Raw genomic sequence first — 26657 nt, 5'->3', positions numbered from 1 at the left:
CTAAAATTACGATCGCTTTGTACACGGCATTTAAGGCTAACCTCTATGGGAAAACTCAAGACAGAAAAAATTCATAATACGTTTGTTTGCATTGTCATTTTCAGCAGCAAAGTTTCAGTTTCAGCAGTAAAAGCAAACTGTAATTTCTTACTGTCATTAATTACCTGAAACTATCCACACACTCGCTACACGGAAAGCTGCGTTACCAACTGGTGAGCAGTCCTGGTTCGCTCTTGGTTGCAGATTATAGGCAATACAAGCAGATTCCAAACGAACAAAGAATGATAGGATGAAAAATCAGAGCAAATAAAAAAGTATTAGAAATAAAAAAAAAATACATTTAAATCAACTAACTGAATAAAAATTATAACCAAAGTCTTCAGATTAGAATTAGAAAAATACAAATTTTCTCTGCATTTGACAATATTCAAACTATTGAACGTCAGATTTATAAGCTAACCACTACACTATGCCATTACACTGTATTTATGACTCTGGTGACCCAGTCACCACAATTAATTGATAGGACAGCCTTCAAAAATTTGGCTTCATGCAACGGGGAGCGAAGCTTATCTAAAGTAAGCCGATCTAAACACATCAAAGAAGAAAGACAGTCAAAGGATTGAAAGTGAGCTAGTTGTGGCAGTTGGGCAAAGGCGTATGGTTTGGGTGCCATGTTGAGTGCTCTCACTGAAGGGAACAAGCTACAATGCATGAAGTGTCAACTATCAAGTAATTTTAATTGGCCTATGGACTTCTCCATAACAGCGAGAAGCCCAGAATGGAAAGAGGATACACGCAACGAAATTCTTTATAAACAAAACTATTCCCAGCAGGCTTAAAGAACATTTTATATCCTTGAACTGAGAAAATAAAGAAGTGGTGCCTGTAAATAAAGTAAACATTCACCAACTTCATCTTGCTGATGACACTGTACTGTCTGCCTCTAGGACAAATAAACTTCAACATTTTATCTTTAAATGCGAACATTTTAGGTTAGGCTTTACCATGACTGTTATTGACATCAAATGAAACAAGTTTACTGTTACCAGTCACTGTTTATTTATCTCCACAATGTGTTTCAAAGGTTTAAACCTCCATCATCACATGGATTTACATTAGCATGGCAAGTGTGTGTGTGAGATGATTTTTTGGAAGAACTTACTTATGGCACTGTTCAGTGAAGAAACAAAACACTATTTCGGAACATGGTTTTGGTGTTTTTTTTTTGTGGCAAAAACTAAACATATATCTAATGGTAAAAATAAAATAAGTCAAACAGAGCACCTCCAGTGGTCACAGGTTCCTTTCACTAACACATCACATGTGTACTGTCACATTTTGTAAACAAATGTGGCATCTGGGAACTATTAGATGCAAGAATCATATAGCAGGAGAGAAACACTGTCACAAAGTACAAGGAATATACATCATAATAACATTATTACAGAATAAGTTTTAAAGGATTTTGGAGATCTTTGTTTCGAAGTGTCGAATACATGCATTGTAATAAATATTTCAGGTGGTATATAAATTCATTTTTGTCAAGTTTATATAGCTTAAACTTCATACTCATCTATATAATCAGCTGACATGTTGTAAACTTTAAGTACAAAAATTATGTTGGCTCCAGTGGTAAAATTATACATAAATAGCAATTTTGGTTGGAATTCACAGATAGGGATGAACGAATGGAGGCAGTGGGAGAGGAAAGGAAAGAGAAAGACAGAGGGAAAGAGAGGGTGGAACAAGTGATTGAATGAGAGCAAACTTTTCAAAAGCAAGGGGTTCTTCAGGTTATATCAGCCACATGTAATAACTGCCTAAAGGTTGAGGTAATACATTGGTTAATGTTTTAAAATGTGCATATAGATGTACAATTTGTGTCATTAGTTAATGTACCTATAGTTTCAAGCTGACAAGGGGTACAAGCTGTTGGTGTGGTGGCATTTTTATCAATGAGGTCAATCCCATGGGGGATGTCATGGTAACATAACTAAATATTTATGGTAAATATTAAGGTGCGCATATGGGTGTGGGTGTGTAGGCGCGCGTACGTGCACGCACACACATTGCAAATTTAATAACGTAAGCAATTGCTGAAAACAGAGATGATACTAATGCAAATATTGTCATTTGAGATGGATTCAGATTGTTTTGTTTGGTGTTTGTATATTAGGAGTGTTTCAAAGAAGTCTAGTTTTTTGCCTTTAGGTTGGATCAGTAGAATGCTGATACTTGTGTCGTTAACATGATGTTTTGTTTCGTGCAGGTGGGTGATTATTGCTGATGTGCGGTATTTTTTTTTTTTTTTTTTTTTAAATGATGCCTTGTGTTCTTTGAATCTAATCACAAATCACCTACCTGTGCCAGTGATTAAAATGGTGGTATCATCTACATACCTGTAGTAGTAAATGATATTTTTGAGGTGGTGGTGATTGGAATTCAGGATTTTGTCTTCCAAATTACTTATAAATATTTCAGTTAACAATTTGGAAAGGTTTGAGCCCTTTGCCAGGCCATCTGCTTGTTTGTAGATTTTATTGTTGAATTTGAAACAGTTGTGTGAAATTGTGAATTCAAGCAGGTCCATTAGTTCAGCAATATCAGTTGAAGGAATTTTTTTTTTTTTTGTGCTTTTGTAGGTTGGCAATTAATTTTGAATGTGTATGCTCATTTGAGGATTTTGAAGAGCATTTAGTTGAGTTTGAATGTTTGGCTGCTCCTATAGTTCACTATAAGCCTAATGGGGGTCCCATTTTTGTGTATCTTTGGTTGTGGTCTAAGGCAAGATGCTTGTGGGCTCATTGTTTCTTGCTTCTTGGATGGTGAGTAGAACGTTTATGTTATTTGAAATGTGTTTAATCTATTTTTGTATATTGGCAGTTGGATCTTCAAGTATTTCTGTTACGTTGTTGGCTCGGAAGAAGTCTAAAGTTTTCTCTATGTTTGTTGCTCTGTTCATTACGACAGTTGTATTACTCTTGTCAGCTCTTACAATTATTGCATTACACATGCTTAATTTAGTCTTAATAGTACATGTAAGGGCTTTTACATTTTATTGTATGCTGGGAATGGTTTTGCAATTTCCTTCTCAATTATTTCCTTAATTTTGTGGCATGCTGCTATTCTATAATTTTGCTTCTTAAAGGCAATGGCTGAATCTGTGTGACACTAGTGACGAGCTTCTCTTGGTTCTTTTGATCCAGTGGAGCTTGAACATCCTGTTTTAATCCTGTGCAGAGTAGTGCCTCTTCTGAACAAGATAATAAAACAAACAGCTATTGCAAATGGTTATAACAGCTCCATAGTAGACACCTTAAAACACTCAACAGTGGCAAAATAATCAAATCACAAAAAACAAAAATAAAACAACATCTTCCATACAATCCCACTTCTAGGTATTATTTCATATCAGACTGCCAATGCCTTCAAACAAAAAGGCATTAACATATCCTTTATTACAGACAACAAGCTTTGACAGAAGTTATCTCACATCAACACACAAAATCCACTTCATCGTACAGGTGTGTACAAAATTGAATGTTTGCATTGTGACTGCTTCTACATAGGCCAGACTGGTAGGTCATTTGTGATTAGATTCAAAGAACACATGGCAGCACTAAAAAAGACACAAAATACCACAGTTCAGCAACAGCCACCCACCTGCATGAAACAAAACACCATGTTAAGAACACAAGTACCAGCATCCTACACATCCAACCTAAAGGCAAAAAACTAGACATCCTTGAAACACTCCAGATATACAAATAGCAAACAAAACAACCTGAATCCATCATAAATGACAAAAACGACAATATTTACAACAGCATCATCTCTGTTTTCAGCAACACACACACACACACACACACACACACATCATATAACCAAATCTAAATCCATCTTATGATGGAGGTTTAAACCTTTGAAACGCGCGATGGAGAATAATAAACAGTGACTGGTAACAGTAAACTTGCTGTTTCATTCGAGGTAAACTTCAACAACAAATGGAGTAACTGGATACAGCAAATTTGTAAGCGTGCCTAGAAATCAATTACAATTACAAAGTGCAATGAACAAACAGAAAAGAAAATTGTGCAAATTAACAATGATGCCATAGAATCAGCTAATAAGTTACTGTATTTAGAGCAACTGAGGGCAATGATTGTATAGACAAGGAAAACAAGTAACAGAAGAGTACAAATTGTTTGGAGAGCTTTCAGAAAAACTTTCTGAAAAAAGTTCCCAATATGCCTGAAATGGAAAGTCTGCAATTACTGTGAGTTACGGCAGTTGGACTTTAGGCCAAACACCATTAAGAAAGTTTGCAGTGTGTCATGGTGAGATGTGTGTTGAAAATTACTAGCTGAGAGAAGTAAACAAACAAATGTATTAGGGAAGAGATTGGAATGGAAAATGTGATTATGACTGTAACAAAAATGAAATGGAAGTGTGTGGGTCTTGCAGCCATGAGGATGAATGGCAGGTGGATCAAGGGAGCCCTTGCCAGGTTTCAACACAGGGATTATGATGCTTTCCCGTCATTGCAACAGGAACTCATGCTCAACCCAGATACGGTTGAAAAGGTCTAGGAGGAGTCACTGGAAGTCCATCAAGAGGCGTTTGAGCATCTGACAGTGGATGCGATCTGGCCTGGGAGCCATATCAGGGCAAGCAGCTAGGGCACTTTGGAATTCCCACTCATTGAATGGAGCATTTTACGATTCAGGGTGGCACGTGTGAAATGAAAGGCTCCAACGTTTCAACTGCTCTTTCAGGGAGTGGAAGACCAGTGGGTAATTTGCAGAAGTGGAACTCTGAGCAAAATGCTCCGCTAAGTGGTTTGCAATTGTGTCGGAGTCAGTACAGACTGCTCCATTCAGCGAAAGCGCAGGTACGCTGATAGGGGTCTAGCCATAGAGTCGCCTTATCTTGGCCCAAACCTGCGATGGAGAGGTACGGAGGCCAATGGCGGAGACATACCTTTCCCAGCACTCCTGCTTGCATTGGCGAATGAGGTGGCGGGCCCGCGCACGGAGCCGTTTAAAAGCGATGAGGTGTGCCAATGAGGGATGTCGCTTGTGATGCTGGAGTGCCTGCCTGTGATCTTTAATTGCCTCAGTGATCTTGGGCGACCACCAAGGCACAGTCCTCTGCCGAGGGGACCCAGAAGAACAGGGAATGGCAGATTCTGCAGCAGTAACAATGCCGGTGGTGACCGAGTGAACCACCGCATCAATGGAGTCATTGGAAAGAGGCTCAATAGTGGCAATGGAGGTGAACAAGTCCCAGTCAGCCTTATTCATAGCCCATCTGCAGGGGCGCCCAGAAGAGTGACACTGTGGCAATGACAGAAAGTGGTCACTACTGCACAAGTCGTCATGCACACTCCACTGGACAGATGGAAATAAGCTAGGGGTGCAGATCAAAAGTCGATGGCTGAGTACGTGCCATGCGCCACATTGAAATGTGAGAAGACACAAGTATTTAACAGAGAAAGGTCGAGCTGTGCCAATACTTGCTCAATGATGCTGCCTCGGCCTGTTGCCACTGATCCACCCCACAAGGTTATGGGCATTGAAGTTGCCCAACAAAAGAAAAGATGGTGGCAATTGGGCTAATCAGTGCAGCCAGGACATGCTGCGAGACATCACCATCTGATGGAAGAGAGAGACAGTAACAGCCTGAGGCGTCACATCTGAACAACGACAGCCTCTAAAGGTGTTGTAGAGAGACAGACTCGTTGTAAAGAGAGTGAAGGACATAGATGCAGACGCCACCAGATACCCTCTCATAAGCTGCCCGGTTCTCATAATAACCCCGATAGCCACAGAGGGCGGGGGTTCACAATGCCGGAAAGCAAGTTTCCTGAAGTGCAATGCAGAGGAAAGGGTGAAGGCTGAGAAGTTGTCGGAGCTCAGCAAGATGGTGGAAAAAACCGCTGCAGTTCCACTGGAGGATGACACTGTCCATGGCTGAGAAAGGTGTGAAGGAACTGAGGAGGCAGATTACGCTGCTGGGTCACCTGCTGCCATGGAGTGAGTACCGACGGGAGCGACATCCATGGTGTCTGAGGGAGACCGGCGACATCTAGGTCCTCAGCGGACACCAGAATCTCCACCGATCCTCAGATGCAGAGCTTGTAGGTAGCAGTGGAGTGGGTGCCACCACAATTTCCTTGGTCTTAGGGGTCTTCGATTTCGATTTCTCACGCTGTTCCTTTGGTTGCCCTTGCTGGGAGGGCTTCTTTGATTCAGTCTCCGGGACTGAAGAGGACTGCAAAGCCCTACGACCAGCTACCTAGGGCTTCTTCAGCCCCTGGCGGGTGTCTGGTTTGCCACTGGTAGGAACCGGGGAAGGGAGTGACGAGTGACGCAAGGGATCCCTTCCTAGCGAGAGAAGCCACAGAAGACTTACTCTTCTCCAGCTTAGAAGTGGGGACTGGTGTCCCCGATGGTTGGGGGAGGGTGCTGCTCCCGAGGTAGTGGTGCAGGAGCAACAGGGAGGGAAGTGCCCCCCACCATCAACTGGCAGATGTGGTCGTTTGGCTCTCAGAGCTGACTGTATGTGGTGCAATCGATGGAGCTGTAACAGGAGTGACAGTGGCGGCATAAGATGACGTCGTGCGCACGGGATGAAGCTGTTCAACTTTCCGTTTAGCCTCAGTGTAGGTCAGTCACTCCATGGTCTTGTATTCCATTATTTTCCATTCCTTCTGTAGTTGACAAAGATGGGAGGTGGGGCACATGGAGTATCGGGATGGGATGGACGACCACAATTGCAACATATGAGGCTGGAAGCACAGCGGGTAGACATATGGCCGAACTTCCAACACTTGAAGCACTGCATCGTGGGAGGGATATATGGCTTGACATCACAGCAGTAGACCATCACCTTCACCTTCTCGGGTAATGTGTCACTCTTGAAGGCCAAGATGAAGGCACCAGTGGCAACCTGATTATCCCGCAGACCCCGGTGGATGCGCCGGATGAAATGGACACCTCGTCGTTCTAAGTTGGTGCGCAGCTCGTCATCGGACTGTAAAAGAAGGTCCCTGTGGAAGATAATGCCCTGGACCATATTTAAGCTTCTATGGGGCGTGATAGTAGCAGAAACATCCCCCAGCTTCTTACAAGTGAGTAATTCCTGTGACTGGTCATAGGATGCTGTTTATATCAAGACTGACCCGGACCGCATTTTTGACAAGCCCTCCACCTCCCCAAACTTGTCCTCTAAATGCTCTATGAAGAACTGAGACTTCATGGACACAAAGGATTCCACATCAGCTCTCATACAGACTAGATACCGGGGTGAATACGTTTTGCTGTCATTCATATACTTTTGTTCCTCCGTTCCTCCCATGGTGTGGCCAGGGAGGGGAACGATTTGGGGTCATACACGTTTGCATTAAAGTGAGCCCTTGAACGCTTAGAGACTGCTGGTGGTTGGCCACCAGCAAGAGAAGATGTGCCATGCTTCATTGTGTGTCATCCACCCTGATGCCACCTACTCCGACCAAGGGCCCTCCCCACGGGCGCCACCCAGCCACAGCAAGGGCCACCTGGCAGGATGGCCATTGCCAGGAGTCCCGATGCCCCAGGGAGACAGGCATCTACTCCTTAGCATACGTGGAGAGTTAACGGTGCAGGCATCAGTAGAGCAATCCCTGCGTTGTCAGGAGGCTACAACCAACAGGGTACATGGCGGCCCCACCACAACGGACTGGCTACCGTGCTGGATATTAGGTGGCAAGTGGTCCATGGTCATCATCAGCACAGAAAGCGACACTGCAGAGGGCCTGGAGGAAATCGCACCCAGGAATGTATCTTCGTTCAAGAGATGGAGAGCAAGCAGGACTGCAATGCAACGACGAATAAGCTGGCTAAGGTCTCAATGCACGATGGACACAATGCCAAGTAAGGCGCCCTTCCCCAATTGGCTCGCTCTTCGGAATAATTTTGAAATATGGTGGTCAAACCTAAGAGGGGACCATCACATAAGGGCCAAAACGTTTGAGACTCCTTTTAGTCGCCTCTTACGACAAGCAGGAATACCGCAGGCCTATTCTTACCCCCGAACCCGCAGGAGGTAAAGATACTGGTAACATGACTGTCCTCAGCATGTTATACTATTAGGGTTCTATAATCAGTTTGTTAACAGCCAGTGTCTTGTGGTGACATACTACTCTTACATATACGCAATTCTCGGTTAAAGTGTGGTATTGTCACCGAAATCATGGTGGTGGTGATAGACTGAGCAGTAGTACAGTGCAAGGCCTAGGTTATGTTGCCAATACCTAGCTTTTAACCAATTCTTAGCCATGAGATTGTTTTCTGGGAATCAAAAGCATGAAACACACAAAAGGTCCATAAGAATAATAACTAGAAGTAGTAGTCGGACTCATTGTAAAGAACTACTTTACAAAAATGAGCATCCTTAATACACCAAGTGAGTACCTCTACCAATCTGCCATGCCTACAAGGGAAACCATTTCTCTACTATTCCTATGTATAATCATGGAACAAGAGCCAGTCTGGACTTACATTTACCTGGGAAAAACAAACACAAAACTCCAAACAGCATTTTCTATCAGGGAATAAGACTGCATAATACATTGCCCAAAGCAATGAAAAAGGTCACTAAAATGAACCTGTTTCAAAATGCAGCTGAAACATTCTTCATAACTAACGCATACTACACATTTAAGGATTACTTTGAGAACTCCTGAGTAGTGGTTAACAATGAAAGGGGGATAACTACAGGTTACCAATTACTGAAGGCAAGTGTGAAGGATAAAAATCATAGAGGGAGACCAAAAGATGAATACAGTAATAAGCAGGTTCAGAAGGATGTAGGTTGCAGTAATTATCCGGAGATGAAGAGGCTCACATAGGATAAACTAGCATAGAGAGCTACATCAAACCAGTCTTTGGACTGAAGACCACAACAACAAACAACTACAGACTCTGTCATATTACAATAAATGATCACAATACAACAATTTTGCAAGAAAATCATGTTGTGAGAACTACAGTGCATGTTAACAATGTCTTGTCAGTCTCCTGAGCTAAACATCTCACTCATCAAGGAGGGTTGCTGATTCAGTTTTTCATGTGAACGGAGAGGAGGATAGAAGATTTGAATGGGGCATAGCTGCATGTTTATGGGACTGGTGTCGCTCTCTGAGCGGCCTGAAGTTACGGAGTTAGCGGAAGGAGCATAGCACATATCACCGGCGAGTGCTCTTAGTGCACGCTGCAAATAAGAGCAAATGTATGTTTTATAACACAAGTATCTGGAGAAAATTTTGTGTGAATCAATGAATATCATAAAATAGGGGCCAACCAAGTGAGGCAGTGTGGTTGTTAGGACATTAACCTCATATTCAAGATGATAAAATTTTCTCTATCCAGCCATCATGATTTACATTTTCTATGGTTTTTGCTAAATCATTTTAGGCAAATGTCAGGATGCTCTCTCTCTCTCTCTCTCTCTCTCTCTCTCTCTCTCTCTCTCTCTCTCTGTGTGTGTGTGTGTGTGTGTGTGTGTGTGTGTGTGTGTGTGTGTTTTCTTAGCTATTTATTTTCACTGTATTACAATAATAAATAGTATATCATTGTGAGATAATCCCTGGATTAATACATAAATAAAAGATACGATGAAAATCTACAAATGTCGAACAAGAGTACTGTATTTACCTAAGTCTATCTTTTTTTCTGATTCTCATGGTCCAAAAATGTGCCTGTGGCTTCATTAAGGGAAGAAGCTTAAGAAACTACCAAAAAATGCTGCTAGAAATCACTGTAAGTAGTTTTTTGCCACAGACCCTGTTATGTTGTTATTTAAGTGCTGAATGTTAATTTTTTTATCATGAAGGAAATTCATATTTAATACTGCTCACCTTTGGATTCAGCAGCTTGCAAATATCCATAGCAATAAAAGTAAATCTCTTCACAAACACACCATCAAAATGAACATTTTTAAGAACCTGCAGAAGGTGACTAGTATGGTAAGAGTCTTGCATTTCGACAGCTCCAGCTGCATTCAGAAGCTGTCGGCACATGCTGATGTACATTGAGCCATTTCTATATGCTGCCAATATTTGTGATGTAACAATAAGTAGTAGTTTCACTGCTTTAATTTAATTTCATATTCATGAGTACAGATAAGGTGTTGAACACGAGCTTTTATGAAACTCTGTTACTTCCGTGAGAGATAATTACTATAGCAGATGAACAATATGAACCACACGTTATTTGTGCTTCACGCAATGGGTGAAACTCCCCCAGTACACCTACCAACCCCCCCCCCCCTCCAACTTCATTTGTGTTTCTCCCACTGACCCCAAGGCCAATGAGAGCAGTGCTCGCTACAATGTTTGCAGACGGTACACTTAGATTTCACCATTTACTTCAGTCTAATTTAGTACCTCTGTAAAGTGCCAGGTTTTAGTCTACCATGATGAAGTGTATTCATTATACTGTGAAGTCGAAAAAAGAAGTGATTTCTCTCACTGAGAAAACATGGAATCAATGAGAGTAATGTGAAATGATGGGGACAGAAAAACGAACACCTTTCAACTTGTTCCAGCAATAGAAAAACAGTTTATGGACCAAAACACGGCTGCTACTGTATGTTAGAAGTTGTGCTGAATGATTTTGTTAGGGAACAGTGACAGAAGTGCTTACCCATGGGAGCAGAAATTATCCAAGTTAAAGCACATGAAGTTGCTAAACAGCGGAAAACCACAAATTTCAAAGGAAGCTGCAATTGGGGTGCCCATTTCATGAAATATTGGAGATTTTCTCTTTGTAGGTGCATCTCAATTCCACAGAAGCTGACAGAAAACTACAAGGAAAAACTCGTTGAATTTTAACACTTCATAATTTAACAGTGCACTGAAAATAATATCTTTTTACTCAGATGGAAATGTGGACCAAACTCTGGTGTATTTTAATGACAACAAATTACATAGTAGAAGCAAAAGGGAACAGTGATGTCAAGAAATTGTCTGCGAGTGGTGAAAAGCAGTTCATGTCTGTCATGCTTGCTCGTACAGTGGATGGCCATAAACTGCCACCGCTCACTGTTTTTAAAAGCAATACGTTACTTAAGTCCTAGGTATTTACAAAAATCGTTATTGGTTACTTGCTAGCAAAAATGGCTGGTTCACAGAGGACGTTGTATTAGAGTAGATTAACCTTCTATGGGAATGTCATTTCTGGTGCCTTGCTAAGTTTGCCAATGTGCTTGTACTAGAGTCATACGCAGGGCCTACTACTCCAGCTGTAAAGAGAAAATTGGTAGAGGGGAGAATGCACTTGGCTGTAGTTCCAGGAGGGATGATGTCAATTCTACAGTCATTCGATGTTTGTTTAAATAAAACATTTAGGGACAAACTTAAAAATATGTACATGCAATTGCAAGCAAAAGAAGATAGGTAATTAATGCTTACAGGACACATTAAGCATGCACACTTATATCAAGTGAGTGGGTTGAATGACCAATCTTGGAAATGTGTCCCAAATAAAAGTGTCCATCATGCATTTAAAAAACGGTGTGTTTATAAGCCCTTAATGGCACAGAGAATGATGCTCTCCACAAAGACAGTAGCAACAAGGAATCGAGTGATGATGACTCAGATCATCTGATTACTCATTAAAAACAGTACTTATATGCTTATGACAGTTTAATAAAGTTTCTGTTTTGTACTTTAGGTTCTTCATTTCTATGTCACTTCGTTTGCAAGACAGATGGCAGTATCCAGCCATCAAACCAAAAGGTAACTTTCTTGGATGAAAACACTACATTTCATAGAAAGAAAAAAATACTTCGGATGACATTCATGTGATATGGAAAAACTGATTTGTGACACAAGCATGAGTTGTGGCAATCTGTAAAAATTAAAATGGCTCTAGTTGCCCAATTCCATTTGGAGGAATTCTCACTGCTGTCAGTGTTTGCGATGTACCACAATTTTAAGTGTGTAACAGGCTAAATGTAATTCCCTGTGAATTATTACAAATAAGTACTACTCCCTGCAAATTTTTGAGAGGCGTGGCTCTTTAAAGTTTATACCATCATATGATGAGCCAAATTTGTTTTGATTTTTAAGTGTGGTTTGAAAAGTGGGTAATCTTTTTTATATTTTTTCTACCTAACAGACAACAAAGTAAAACTAGAAAACAAACTGAAAAAAGTTTCTCCTTGACAACCCATTTCATTCTGTAGAAGAATTTCTATTATTGTAAAGTGCAAAAGGTGAGGGGTAGGAAAAAACACTCACATCTGTATAATTAATCACAAATTAATTTGGGGTGTGAATGTGAAATGACTCAACCCGCACCATCACAAATTATCAGGCAAATGATTCATGGAATATGACACTAACTTAGTCCATAGTGTAAACTTATAAGGAAATTATATATGGACAAGGCAGTGTATACGAGAAGATAATCAAAGCTTATGAAATGTGGTGCTAAAGGAGGATGCTGAAATTTAAATGGATAAATGGAATGGCTAAAGAAGAGGTAAGCCCACTGATTCAAATTGAGGAGGGGGAGGGGAAGAAATGGGGGGGGGGGGGGAAAGTTATAGGTTGCAGCAAATTATGCAAGGTGGAAATGCTTATTAAGGACAGACTATATTGGAGAGCTGTGTGAAACCGGTTTTTGGACTGAATACCACTGCCACCGGTGTCGCCACTGCCATTGCCGCTGCCACCACATCCACAACCAAAGCTAATGTTGCCAGTAACCAATACATAAACAGGCTACAGATGTCCAAATGGAAGTACAGCTTTTTCCTGATGTAATCATTGGTTGGGCAGTGTGCTATTGGAACTTATGATACAGAGATCATACCAAGAATTGGGATTTCCTGCTGATCCTATATTTTGCCAGTTAAAGTGAATTTTGCCTCTAATTCTGCCATGGTTCAGAATCCATATTAAATCAGAGACCTCTCTATTAAAATGGCTGGCATTTTTTCGGGTTGGATGAAAGTCACACTATACTACTTCAATTAGCATGATAGGCCTACCAAATATAAAGTGTTGCAACAGTCAAATGAACCTTTGGATTTATGTCTGCTTTCAACTGGGGACATGACTTCTGTTCATTTCTTTGCATATATAGTTACTCTGAATAACTTTTCCCCGAAACCATCCCTATCTTTGATCGATCAATTTCCACTTTCCATACATTACTGAAATTTGTGTGTGTATGAGGGGCAATCAGGTGAAAGTGAGACAGATGAAAAGAATTCAGCAAACCGTTTATTATTTCAAAAGTAATCACCATAACTGTGAATACATTTATTCTACTAACAGGTAAGATGGTCAGTGGAAAAAGTTTGTATTTGGCTATGGAACAGTGATTGTACCCATGCAAGCACCTCTTTGCCTGAAACAAATCAACAGCCCAAATGTCTTTCTCCAGGCCACCAAAATATTGAAATTGCAGAGGGTGAGATCGAGATTGTATAAGCATTTCCCCGTCAGACTTCTGCAGTGTACTCAAAACAATCTCCAATGAAAACCACGTTACCAATATTGTCTCAACTACACTGCAGGAGTTTTGCTGGGAAGCTTTTACACATCCTCCATAGTCCCAATATCTTTCCATGATTTTTCCTTATTTTTTTTAGCTCTGGAGAAAGACATTCTTGGTCGTCAACTTGCTTGAGACAAAGAGATGCTTACCTGGGTTCTGCAGGCAACTGCCAACATTTTTCCATGAAGGTGCTGACCGTCTTGTTTCACAGTGTGGTAAATATATTAATTGTTATGGTGACTACTTTAGAAGTAACAAACAGTTTACTTGCTGTAATTCTTCAGGTTTTCCTGGCAAGGTGTTTTGTCATGTTGCACAGTCTGGTTTCTGCCAGTTATTTGCATCTTTCTTGGATGATATTTCAACTGCATGACTTGCAGTCTTCTTCAGGTGCTGTCTAGCATCTGGAGAAGACTGTGAGTCACACAGTTGAAATATTGTGTAAGAAAGACATGAATAACTGGCAGAAATGCAATTGTTCAACATGAGTTTACTTACTTTTTCCCATGTCTTGTTTTCATTTGAATGCCCCTGGCATAGTCCACATCAATTAAAGAAGACTAAGAAATATTATTACCTTCATAGTTTCAGGTATTATTCAACTTAATATAAGTTAAAATTCAGGACAAAGAAAGAAACCAGTTTTTTTGTTTTGTATTTAAAAAAATAAAAAAGGAAAGAAAGAAAGAATAATTCTAGTCCAAAACATAGTCCACGGAAGATGGCACCTCTGAAACAGTCCCAGGTATTTTATCAATAACTTTAGGATTACAATGATATCCTCAGGTTGGAAATATGTGTCAAAGGGGCTTTTGCTGTAGCTTTATGGTGTTTATTTTTTTTTAATTTATGAATCCCCCTCCCTAGTGATATAAAATGCGTGGGCATTTATAAGTTGGGGCAAATGCCCAAAAGTCATAAATGCCTGCACATTTATGCATTTTAAAGATTAATTGATAAGCAACATATACAAAAAAATTAAACTGATATTTTGGAACAGGTTTTTTGTAACACTGCTTCTTCAGTGGTTAACTAAACCAGTTGAAAAAGCTACTTGAGAGTATGCAGAGAGTTATCAGGGGAAATAAATAGAACTGTCAACATAACATTTTGCATCTTCAGCAAGGTCAAACTTTTTGCATCTTCAACAAGGTCAACTCTTAGGTAGTACACAAAAAAAAAAAAAAACACTCAAGTTCAAAAGTAATTTTTGAAGTATAGTATAGTTTATATTATGTAGCTGGCCAATATGTAATATTTTTGCTTATACTATACTTCTGCAAAAAATTAAAACATTGTTCACTGCCAGTTTCATGATCTTTATAAGTTGAAGTAGAATTACAGAGTTCCAACTCTGCTTCAGATTCTTCTGAATGTGATTCCTCACTGATTACTGGGTTCCTTTTCCTTTTGTTTTTGCTTGGACTGTTCAATATGAGTTTTTCCTTGACATCAACAGGATTAGGTCATGCTCCTGTTTCATTCATCAACTTCCAGGTATAGAATATGTATGTTAGTTTTGCAGCTCTCTGACAAGAGTCTGCTTCTTTTTTTATACTGTAAAGCCATCTAAAAGTGCTAAAGGAACACACTGTAGCAGCAGATGTAACTGGTGTGCCTAGAATTTTTATGACAACTTCTAACAATTCACAAGTTCATCTTACGCCTCACCGCTACAATAAAGGATGTATGTGATACTGTCTATCTCCCCCACTCCTCCTCACACACATTGTCTGGACCAAAGTCCTTGTTTCCCCTAGAATCAGCCAAGTTCTCTCTAACTTGAATTTAGTTCAGTGTTCTTTGCTGTGCCACAAACAAAGATTATTGCCTCAAATACGTGTGGTTCCTGAAGAGGGGCAGCAGCCTTTTCAGTAGTTGCAGGGGCAACAGTCTGGATGATTGACTGATCTGGCCTTGTAACACTAACCAAAACGGCCTTGCTGTTGTGGTACTGCGAACGGCTGAAAGCAAGGGGAAATTACAGCCGTAATTTTTCCCGAGGGCATGCAGCTTTACTGTATGATTAAATGATGATGGCATCCTCTTGGGTAAAATATTCCGGAGGTAAAATAGTCCCCCATTCGGACCTCCGGGCGGGGACTACTCAGGAGGACGTCGTTACCAGGAGAAAGAAAACTGGCGTTCTACGGATCAGAGCGTGGAATGTCAGATCCCTTAAGTGGGCAGGTAGGTTAGAAAATTTAAAAAGGGAAATGGATAGGTTAAAGTTAGATATAGTGGGAATTAGTGAAGTTCGGTGGCAGGAGGAACAAGGCTTTTGCTCAGGTGAATACAGGGTTATAAATACAAAATCAAATAGGGGTAATGCAGGAGTAGGTTTAATAATGAATAAAAAAATAGGAGTGCGGGTAAGCTACTACAAACAGCATAGTGAACGCATTATTGTGGCCAAGATAGACATGAAGCCGCCACATACTACAGTAGTACAAGTTTGTATGCCCTCTGCACATGATGAAGAAATTGATGAAATTGACGATGAGATAAAAGAAATTATTCAGGTAGTGAAGGGAGACGAAAATTTAATAGTCATGGGTGACTGGAATTCGACAGTAGGAAAAGGAAGAGAAGGAAACAGGAAACATAGTAGGTGAATATGGACTGGGGCTAAGAAATGAAAGAGGAAGCCGCCTGGTAGAATTTTGCACACAGCATAACTTAATCATAGCTAACACTTGGTTCAAGAATCATAAAAGAAGGTTGTATACATGGAAGAATCCTGGAGATACTAGGTTTCAGATAGATTATATAATGGTAAGACAGAGATTTAGGAACCAGATTTTAAATTGTAAGACATTTCCAGTGGCAGATGTGGACTCTGACCACAATCTATTGGTTATGAACTGTAGATTAAAACTGAAGAACCTGCAAAAAGGTGGGAATTTAAGGAGATGGGACCTGGATAAACTGAAAGAACCAGAGGTTGTAGAGAGTTTCAGGGAGAGCATAAGGGAACAATTGACAGGAATGGGGGAAAGAAATACAGTAGAAGAAGAATGGGTAGCTTTGAGGAATGAAATAGTGAAGGCAGCAGAGGATCAAGTAGGTAAAAAGACGAGGACTAGTAGAAATCCTTGGTTAACAGAAGAGATACTGAATATAATTGATGAAAGGAGAAAATACAAAAATGCAGTAAGTGAAGCAGGCAAAAAGGAATACAAATGTCTCAAAAATGAGATCGACAGGAAGCGGAAAATGGCTAAGCAGGGATGGCTAGAGGACAAATGTAAGGATGTAGAGGCTTATCTCACGAGGGTGCCTACAGGAAAATTAAAGAGATCTTTGGAGAAAAGAGAACCACTTGCATGAATATCAAGAGCTCAGATGGAAACCCAATTCTAAGCAAAGAAGGGAAAGCAGAAAGGTGGGAGGAGTATATAGAGGGTCTATACAGGGGCAATGTTCTTGAGGACAATATTATGGAAATGGAAGAGGAAGTAGATGAAGATGAAATGGGAGATATGATACTGTGTGAAGAGTTTGACAGAGCACTGAAACACCTAAGTCGAAACAAGACCCCGGGAGTAGACAACATTCCATTAGAACTACTGACAGCCTTGGGAGAGCCAGTCCTGACAAAACTCTACCAACTGGTGAGCAAGATGTATGAGATAGGCGACATTCCCTCAGACTTCAAGAAGAATATAATAATTCCAATCCCAAAGAAAGCAGGTGTTGACAGATGTGAAAATTACCGAACTATCAGTTTAATAAGTCACAGCTGCAAAATACTAACATGAATTCTTTACAGGCGAGTGGAAAAACTGGTAGAAGCCAACCTCGGGGAAGATCAGTTTGGATTCCGTAGAAACACTGGAACACGTGAGGCAATACTGACCCTACGACGTATCTTAGAAGAAAGATTAAGGAAAGGCAAACCTATGTTTCTAGCATTTTTAGACTTAGAGAAAGCTTTTGACAATTTTGACTGGAATTTTCAAATTCTGAAGGTGGCAGGTGTAAAATACAGGGAGCGAAAGGCTATTTACAATTTGTATGGAAAGCAGATGGCCGTTATAAGAATTGAGGGACATGAAAGGGAAGCAGTGGTTGGGCAAGGGAGTGAGACAGGGTTGTAGCCTCTCCCCGATGCTATTCAATCAGTATATTGAGCAAGTAGTAAAGGAAACAAAAAAAAAAAGTTCGGAGTAGGTATTAAAATCCATGGAGAAGAAATAAAAACTTTGAGGTTCGCCGATGACATTGTAATTCTGTCAGAGACAGCAAAGGACTTAGAAGAGCAGTTGAATGGAATGGACAGTGTCTTGAAAGGAGGATATAAGATGAACATCAACAAAAGCAAGACGAGGATAATGGAATGTAGTCGAATTAAGTCGGGTGATGCTGAGGGAATTAGATTAGGAAATGAGACACTTAAAGTAGTAAAGGAGTTGTGCTATTTGGGGAGCAAAATAACTGATGATGGTCGAAGTAGAGAGGATATAAAATGTACATTGGCAATGGCAAGGAAAGCGTTTCTGAAGAAGAGACATTTGTTAACATAGAGTATTGATTTAAGTGTCAGGAGGTCGTTTCTGAAAGTATTTGTATGGAGTGTAGCCATGTATGGAAGTGAAACATGGATGATAAATAGTTTAGGCAAGAAGATAATAGAAGCTTTCGAAATGTGGTGCTACAGAAGAATGCTGAAGATTAGATGGGTAGATCACATAACTAATGAGGAGGTATTGAATAGAATTGGGGAGAAGAGGAGTTTGTGGCACAATATGACTAGAAGAAGGGATCAGTTGGTAGGACGTGTTCTGAGGCATCAAGGGATCACCAATTTAGTACTGGAGGGCAGTGTGGAGGGTAAACATCGTAGAGGGAGACCAAGAGATGAATAGATGAACACACTAAGCAGATTCAGAAGGATGTAGGCTGCAGTAGGTACTGGGAGATGAAGAAGCTTGCACAGGATGGAGTAGCATGGAGAGCTGCATCAAACCAGTCTCAGAACTGAAGACCACAACAACAACAACAACAACAACAACATCTCGATAGGCTTCAGGTTACTATCTTGTACTGCTGGATCAATATTAGTTGCAAGATTAATACAAGAAACAACGAATTTCTTTCTGGCTTGGAATTTAGATAAGATTGACCTTTCTTCTGCAGATGGCAGTGTAAAGAACAGTAGTTTCCCAATGAGAACTTCTACCAACATATTGAAGTTTGTGAATATTTTGAGGACTTGAGGCTCATTTAACTCTACAGCTGTAATCAATAAATGATTTCATTCATGAGTTCTTTTTCTCAACTCTCACCCAGAGAACATCATCATCCACAACTCTTCAGGCTGCAAGTATGACTGCGCCTTTTCCTTTACAACTAATGTTTGTAAGACACCTTTATTTGAGTCCAAACTTTCAAGACTCGTAGAAATTTCAGTGAAATATCTTTGAGATTTTTTCATCTGATATTTCATCAAACACTGCTTGTAAAATGTGGCTGTATTTTTCTGTTTTGACAACCACTACTGAATTTGCCATGAAAGTTTTGATTGTTAGATAGACTAAAATTTCTGAACACAAGTTTAATAGGTGAGCTACGCACCCAAGTGGAACAATGTGAGGGAAATTATTCTTTGCCAGAGGCAATGCAGTGTCTTGGGCATCGATTTTATGTTATTAATATTTTTTGTTACTGTTCTCATTTTATCTTCACAGCAGCGCAGTCATACAAGAGTAAATAAGGAAAGGAGCAGTTCAGAAAGCTATAGTCTGGCTCTAATGTCACTACATCTGACTATAAGGCAATTTATTCATTTATTTTTTGGTTTTTCACTGAAAACAATTTAATGTTTAAGAATACATTAATTATCAGGAAACACATGCCAGCAGTTTAATATGTTCAGTAATAATTTTGTTATCAACAATCATTCTTCAATAATATTCAGAAATTTGATATGGACTAAGAAGTGTGCAACACTGCAAAACGATGACAAAAGACAATGCTTCTTTTTTTTTTTGCTTATCACACACAGCTGTTCAACATTCAACACTGTGTGTGTGTGTGTGTGTGTGTGTGTGTGTGTGTGTGTGAGACAAATGAACAGCAGAAGTGGTAAAAAGAAAAATGGACAGTAGAAATGATAAAGCAGCTGACAGCAACATGCGTCCTTCCTTGGGACAGCAAGTTGGAATGTAAGTAAGAAAATATGCTTCTTTATTCTTTGTTTTCATTCTTAAGCAATAAAGGCAATTAATGATGTATGTAGTTTTAAGTGCAAACATTTACTAACTTTCAATAGTGGAAGTATCGTCACATGCCTTATTTTAACTGGTACATCATAAATTTTAGCAGTAAAAACTTCAGAAAGTGCTTTTTAAAATAGATGCTCAGATTTTAGGCACTTAAAACTGCTTTGGGCAAATGCGCAATTATGAATGTCCTGCCCACTGGATATTTGTCCGGTCCACATTACGACGCCTCTCCCGAAAAAATGCTTATCTCCAAATTATTATTATTATTATATATTTTTTACATTTGATTAGTACCACACAGTACTACAATCCCTGAAAACAGGTTTTAGTTTTATAAGAAACGTTCCATGGCTAATTCCTCTAATGTAGATGTTTATTACTAATTTCTTTGTTGTTGCTGTTTATTTCTAACTTCTTTGCTGCAGTTTTTTCTTGCCAATTGATCTGTTGCAGTTGTTTAATTCTGGTTTCTGTACTGCACTTGTTCAAAACTAATTTCTATATTGGAGAGCATTGTAGAAAATATGAGACGAGACTTACTCTCCAAACCAACCAAACAACCAACCAACCAACCAACCAAAACCTGAGAAGATCCAAATAAGACTGTATGCCTTTGTGAGGATTCTGCTGATAAATCAAGATGTAATGTGTTTTGTGGAAAGCACTGTGTCTGAAATGTCTTCTGATTGGGGGCCAAAGGAGAGTTAAATGTGCTGACTATTTGAATAAAAAGAGTGAAAAAAAGCCAACCAACCACAGACTCTCTACAGGCTGGGAATAAGTGTCCTCATTTCAAGACTCTGTTTCAAAGTCAAAATGTTTTTTGTGATGACTTTATGCATTCTAAATGCTATGACAGAATACCAACAATGGCAGCAACTGAACAAGGTGAGATCATGGTGCAGATGCAGCAGTCACTGCATCCACAGAGGAAGAATTACATTCCCTGAGTCGGACACCTGAAGACGTATGTGGGAGCACTGTTATGAAACTGTGGTCAGTGTGGTCAAGTCATATGCTCTATGCAGAGAAGTAACTGAAGCTGTGAGGGAGTACACCAAAACTAAACTAATCATACTCTTCAAAGTAGAAATCCCATCTTGAGAAGAAAATGAACCAAAGGAAGTTTGCACAATTGCTAGGAAGTTTTTCAAACATCAATTCAGCTGTTGAATTGTGTGCATCCTACAACGAAACGGTACAAGTTCTATTATCCCAAAGTCTTTTTAAAAGAAAATTGTTTTCATCACATTCCATCAGCATCAAAATACGTGGTGGACAAAACAAGAAATGAGATTTGTAAAAGATTGGTTTGGATACCAGATCCCTATTATCATCGTTCTGTACAAGAAGCATATGTTCAAACAGCACAGTAATTTTATCTGGAAGATAAGTGGGACTGTTCTCGGCAGAATGCCAACAAAAAAAGAACCAATAACTGTTGAAGGAGAAAAAGTTGTGAAAGTGAAAACATACACGACTCGCTGTATTTAAGAAAGGAATATACAACATTACACACTGGAAGAGCAAAATTTTATGCATTACAGCCAAAGTAGGTGGTTCCACATCCACCTAAAGATGTCTGTTTATGCGTGTATTGTGCAAATTTTGAGCTTTGTGCAGTGAATTCGAAGAAATTACTTGAATACATGATATATGACACCTTGGCGAGATGTGTGAAGTCATTAGTAATTTGTAATGCAAAGCAAGAGACATGTTTGCTTCATCAATGAAGTGATTGCCCTGGAAAGGGATAACTCTCTTTACAGGCACTTGTTCTGAAAAACGTACCAGAAGACTTTTTAGAAGTTACATATATGCTACATGGGAGGAAAATAAACTAACCATCAGAACTATTGCCATTAACATTTTCAATGATGAACTTATGAAATGGGCAGTGAAAGCAGTAACACACCGACATTTAAGAAAAGTGCAACAATACATTGCTCAAGTGAAGGGACATGTACAGGTTGAAGAACTACAGTTAGAACTTCGCTGTGATTTTGCTGAGAACTTGTCTGTGATCCTGCCACAAGAAGTACAAGGATATCGTTGGAGTAATGGGCAAGTTCCAATTTTTACAAAAGTGATATGAAGAACAATACTACAAGAGCTGCAGTATAAGTGATGATGCAGGACATGATTCAACACATACATTGTTGACAATGTGCAAAATTCATAAGTGCAATCACAGGCAGAAAAGATCACCAATACTTCCGATGTTGGCCCTAGTCACTTCAAAAATCATTACCAACTGTCTGAAGACTAAACTGCTTGTGCCAATGGAGTGGGCATCAACTGTTACTGGGAGGGGAAGAGGCCTTGCTATGGCGTAGGTGGCCTACTGAAGCACCATACTACAAAACAATCTTCCCTGCACAAGTACAGTTGAAGTTCAGAATACTGATGATTTTTCAAGAGTGGTGAAATCACACTCATCTATAGCCCTCATGCTGTTTGCGAAGTGGAAATTGAAGAATTCCACCAGCAGAAAAGAGAAGAATGGTCCATCCAAAAAGCCCCTGTGAAAGGAATTGAGAAGACCCATTCCTGGACTCAAAGTGATGGGCAAACTTATATTGCACTAAAGAATATCAAGAAAGAAGAAATTTCATTTTGTTCAGCCCAGAGTTTAGAAAATGAAAAAGAATATTAAGATTCACAAAGAGGGATATTGTGACCTGTGTGGATGACTGACTACTTGACTGCAGCAATTACAGACGTCAGTTATGAAATGAAATCATTGTTAATTTTATGCTGCCACATGGACTGGCTGCTGGATATAGGTTTCCAGTTGCAAGACAGCAACACTACCATCAGTGTTCACTTCCAGTTTGTAATTTTTTAAATACTGTGACTGCCTCAGTTGCTAAGGCATGTTAAGTGCATTTACAGTGTCAGTGGCTTTTGTGTTGTAATGGATAACTGTTTGTGCAATGACTGATGGCAAGTGCAGACATTTAGCGAGTATAAAACATGGAGGAACTAATGAGAAATTAAGTTTTAGATAAAAGACATGAATGATGTGGAATATATGCAATCACATAGCAATATAATGGAATATAATGTGTAAAATGTTGACATATACAACAGAATATTTCATAAAATTTAAACTGTACTCTTAGATTCTTGCATAATAACAATGGAAACTTAATTCTTAACTCATTGAAAATAATTCCCGTTCTTCTATAACAGTCACGACCGATAAATGCACACTTCAAGCACCGACACCCAAATGAACCCAATACACCACATAACACACAGACCATACACACACCACCAGAGGACACCACCAATCGCAACAAGACAACATCTACAAACACAACACATTCATAAACTAAACTCTGCACCATCATGACATCACACACCACGACACCCTTACGTCACGGGTCAAAGCTGACAGCTGGGATCGGACACCTCCGTTGACCCTGGTATACCATTGCCCAATTGCCTATGACCAACTGAAATGAACTGCCAACATCAGCAAGTAGCGGAAAAGTTTTGAACATTGTAAGTGCACTTTAACTGGATGGCATCACTAAATATCAAAAGAGAATACTGATGCAAAACAACGCATTTTTATTTCAGCAAATAGCTCATTAAAGGTCTAAGCAGAGTCTATGGAAGTTATATGTTTTGGAATCTGTAAGTTTTTGGAGCTTTCTTGCATGTTTTAGAATCAAATAAAATTCTATGTCAAATAAAACTAGGTTTTGATTTCATGAGACCGGTAAGCGATATTGTGGCAGCAGAAACTTGTCTAATATGGTAATTTTTGGGACTGTTAGTTTTGAGAGAAAACAAAGAAAACATGCTGGAACTGTTCCAGTGATGGGCTTACACAGTTTTAAAGTTTTTCCCAAAAATTGCGGGTTTGAAAAGGTACTTGCAACATCATCCTCTGCAGCTTGTATCTTGGACCAGGAATACTTTTACACAAAACAAACAAATACGTACTTCTATCTTCATCTTAAATTGTAACATATGTTAAATTCAATAACATCTGAGGCTAAGAAGTTAACACCCCATCCCCCTTTTGCTGATTTGATATGTATTATGTCCCCTTACAATTCATCAGCTATCCTACTACTAGTTTACAAATACCCAATGAATAAATTTTGTTACTAGAAACTGATTTTTTGAACAGGTTTCCAGTTCAGTATTTTACAGAATGCAACATATTTTGTGTGAATATCTTTTTGACACTTACATGAGTTCAATGAACCAATAACTTTGTGCCAAATTCAGATACTGTAATCTGCGATTACACTATAAATGTGACACGGGCTTTAATCTAGTGGATCATTGCAATAGCAGGCATCAAAGTGAACCAGATCACATCACATTCTACAACTTTGATGCAGACGGTTTTTCAATAATTCAACAGTCACTTTAAATAGGAAGAGCTCCTCAATAACTGTACTGTGATCATTGTGTGCATAATAGAGGCGATTAATCCCCGATCATAACTGATAGCAATAACAATACAAGTCACAATAATTTTGAAATTGTGGTTTGTTATTTCTGACAAGTCATGCATAATTTATTTACTTCCACAAATATCTTGCAAGAGCCAAGAGAGCTACAATTTGTCCTCAGAGTCATCTTACCCAATTTTAACAAAGTGACAACAATGTTATTGAACCGTCTCAACAGCAGTGGCAAAAAGCAAATGCTGAACTCTAAAGAGCACTGTACAATATATTTTACTTTGCATTACATGGTAAGTACTGATTAAAATTCATACATACTTGAAAAAACACAATGATAGCTGTGGTGGCTGTTGATTTGTGGGACAAAACTTCCTCCATTGATCTCAATGAGCTTCCCAGATACACATTTATGACTTGGGCTGGTATCATACCAATAAAAGATGCTATGAAATATATTCTCGTATTAATATTGCTGACCTACAGAAATAAAATTAAGTAAAGCTTCAGATAACATTTCTATAAACACCCTAATCTATTTTGAATAAGTGGCTTAAAGTGTACACTCACTGCAAATATTAAATTCTGTACTCCGAAAGGCACTGGGGTCAAGCGAGAAAAGGCTGCAACTCTAAATGCTTTAGATCCCGATATCACAGAGAGCACAGCTTGAATTTTGTCATTCTGGATAAGCTTTGTTAATGGAAATTTATAGTGTACAAGTCTAACTGCAAAATGTGCGACAACTACACCAATGTTTGCTGCGAATAAAACTGTTACTAGCCCTCTAATTATTCCGAAAACGTAACCTGTAGCGAAAACAAGAACTGTGTACCCCCAAGTGAATGGGAAGGAAACTAGAACGAACAGCACAGTAAAAATTAAGTATATAACAACTTGATCTTGTGACTCAACCCACATTAGCAATGCTCTAACATATTCTTTGAATTCAAATAGAATTATGCTTAAAACAATTACGGTGATCAGTAGCAAGCAGCAATTATATAGATAGCCAGCACTGTTCACGGAATTTATTTTCAGGCAGGAACTGTCAGATTTAGATGTCCTAAAATCGGACACCGTTCCATCAATATCAATACTTATCGAGTTCATATTTGTTTATATGATGGCCTACAAACAAATATTGGAATGTCCTGCATTATTTGAAACCTCACGTCAAATCACAAAAAGAATTCTGTTCAAATTGACTGCATGACGAGTCCGAGGCAGATGCTGATATTACATCTGTCAAAAACGTGAAACAAAAAATATGCATCATTAGAAGCCTCAACATGAAAAACCTATAACAACTTCACACATGACAACAACCAGACTTCTCTGTAAATACAATTATATGAATCTTTGGAATTTTGAAGGTAAACTCTGTGGTTATTTAACTGACTGCGGTATAGTTTGAGAATTGTGCACCGTGCCATACAGGTACCAAGCGTTGCCGAAGAATCAGTCCGTTTCCATCATTTAGCATTTACACTTCGATGCTAACAGCGTCGTCAACTATAGCATCAATTAGGTACGTTCCAGTGCCAATAAGCAAACACCACGTCATCATGTCCACGTTTCTCCGAGAACCATGACTTTGATGCAGTATTAGGATTTCATTTATCTAGAATTCAAAATGTAAAAAATCCTAGAGTGGCCTCCAAAAACTCGCTAAAAATCACAAAGTTCTTGTAACTAGAGAAAACAGTGGCGTACACAGCTACCAAAAACATGTTTTCGGCAGTGGAAACCAGTAGTGTCATTTGAACATGCGACATTCAAATCACGATTTAAGACTGTCAGCAAACGAACGGGAAATTGCTTACAAATAGAAGCGGCTTTGTCATTAAATATTATTCCTTTTGTTACTTATAGATTACGCGAAATTAAAGGCAGGTTCAGATAACTGATTTTGTTTGCTGTGCTCTTGAAGAACAAGATCATTCTAAATGCAGTGTGCCAAGACCGCACCAATACAGAGATGGCGCTGTGGCGGGCAAATATGGACAATCGATATGGCGCGAGTGCAATCATTGATTCATGAGTAGCTGTGCTATAAAAACTAGATTCACCTTTGTATTGGGCAATATTACTTACGTTTTATGTTCTTGCTATGGCGAGATTTCTGTTGTGTGCGGTGGATGAGTACTATCATTGTCCTGTGTATTACAGTTGGATGCAGAATTCACCCAAAGTGGTGACCTCGTACTGAACAACACGGAACATTCTCTTCAACGGGACGCCATCTCCGGCGGTACTCCGCAAGGTTACCGCCCTACGATTGTGCCATTCCAGCACTAATCGAAGTGCTAGGTTTTTCAGGTGCCAGCCAGCCAGCCAGCCGAGCAGCAGCGGTCCGGCCGAGCAGCAGCAGCAGCAGCGGTGGTCCCGGTCCCGGCCAGCAGCAGAGGTCCAGCCGGCGGCAGCCAGCCAGTCCTCCTGCAGCA

General features: G+C 39.6%; 1 protein-coding gene across 4 annotated transcripts in view; it reads right to left on the bottom strand.

Moving 5' to 3' along the window:
* The window catches only part of LOC124787975 (transmembrane protein 64), a 38254-nt gene extending 12087 nt beyond the window's left edge, over window positions 1-26167 (bottom strand). Inside the window, exons 1-3 of one of the 4 annotated variants that reach the window (XR_007016046.1) lie at window positions 24781-26167; window positions 24532-24690; window positions 3056-3256 (exon numbers count right to left, since the gene is read on the bottom strand). Coding sequence is in view for 3 of the 4 variants with exons in the window: in XM_047254990.1 (XP_047110946.1) it covers window positions 203-232; window positions 24532-24690; window positions 24781-25323 (732 nt within the window). In the remaining variant the exon portion in view is untranslated. Of the gene's footprint in view, window positions 1-181; window positions 233-3055; window positions 3257-3310; window positions 3667-24531; window positions 24691-24780 lie in introns of those variants that run through there. The other 3 variants (XM_047254990.1, XM_047254991.1, XM_047254989.1) reach the window with 3 other exon arrangements.
* Window positions 26168-26657: the final 490 nt, after the last annotated feature.

Source organism: Schistocerca piceifrons, chromosome 3 (genome assembly GCF_021461385.2).
Source record: "Schistocerca piceifrons isolate TAMUIC-IGC-003096 chromosome 3, iqSchPice1.1, whole genome shotgun sequence".
Lineage (NCBI taxonomy): Eukaryota > Metazoa > Arthropoda > Insecta > Orthoptera > Acrididae > Schistocerca > Schistocerca piceifrons.
This window is presented reverse-complemented; position numbering and strand designations above follow the sequence as displayed.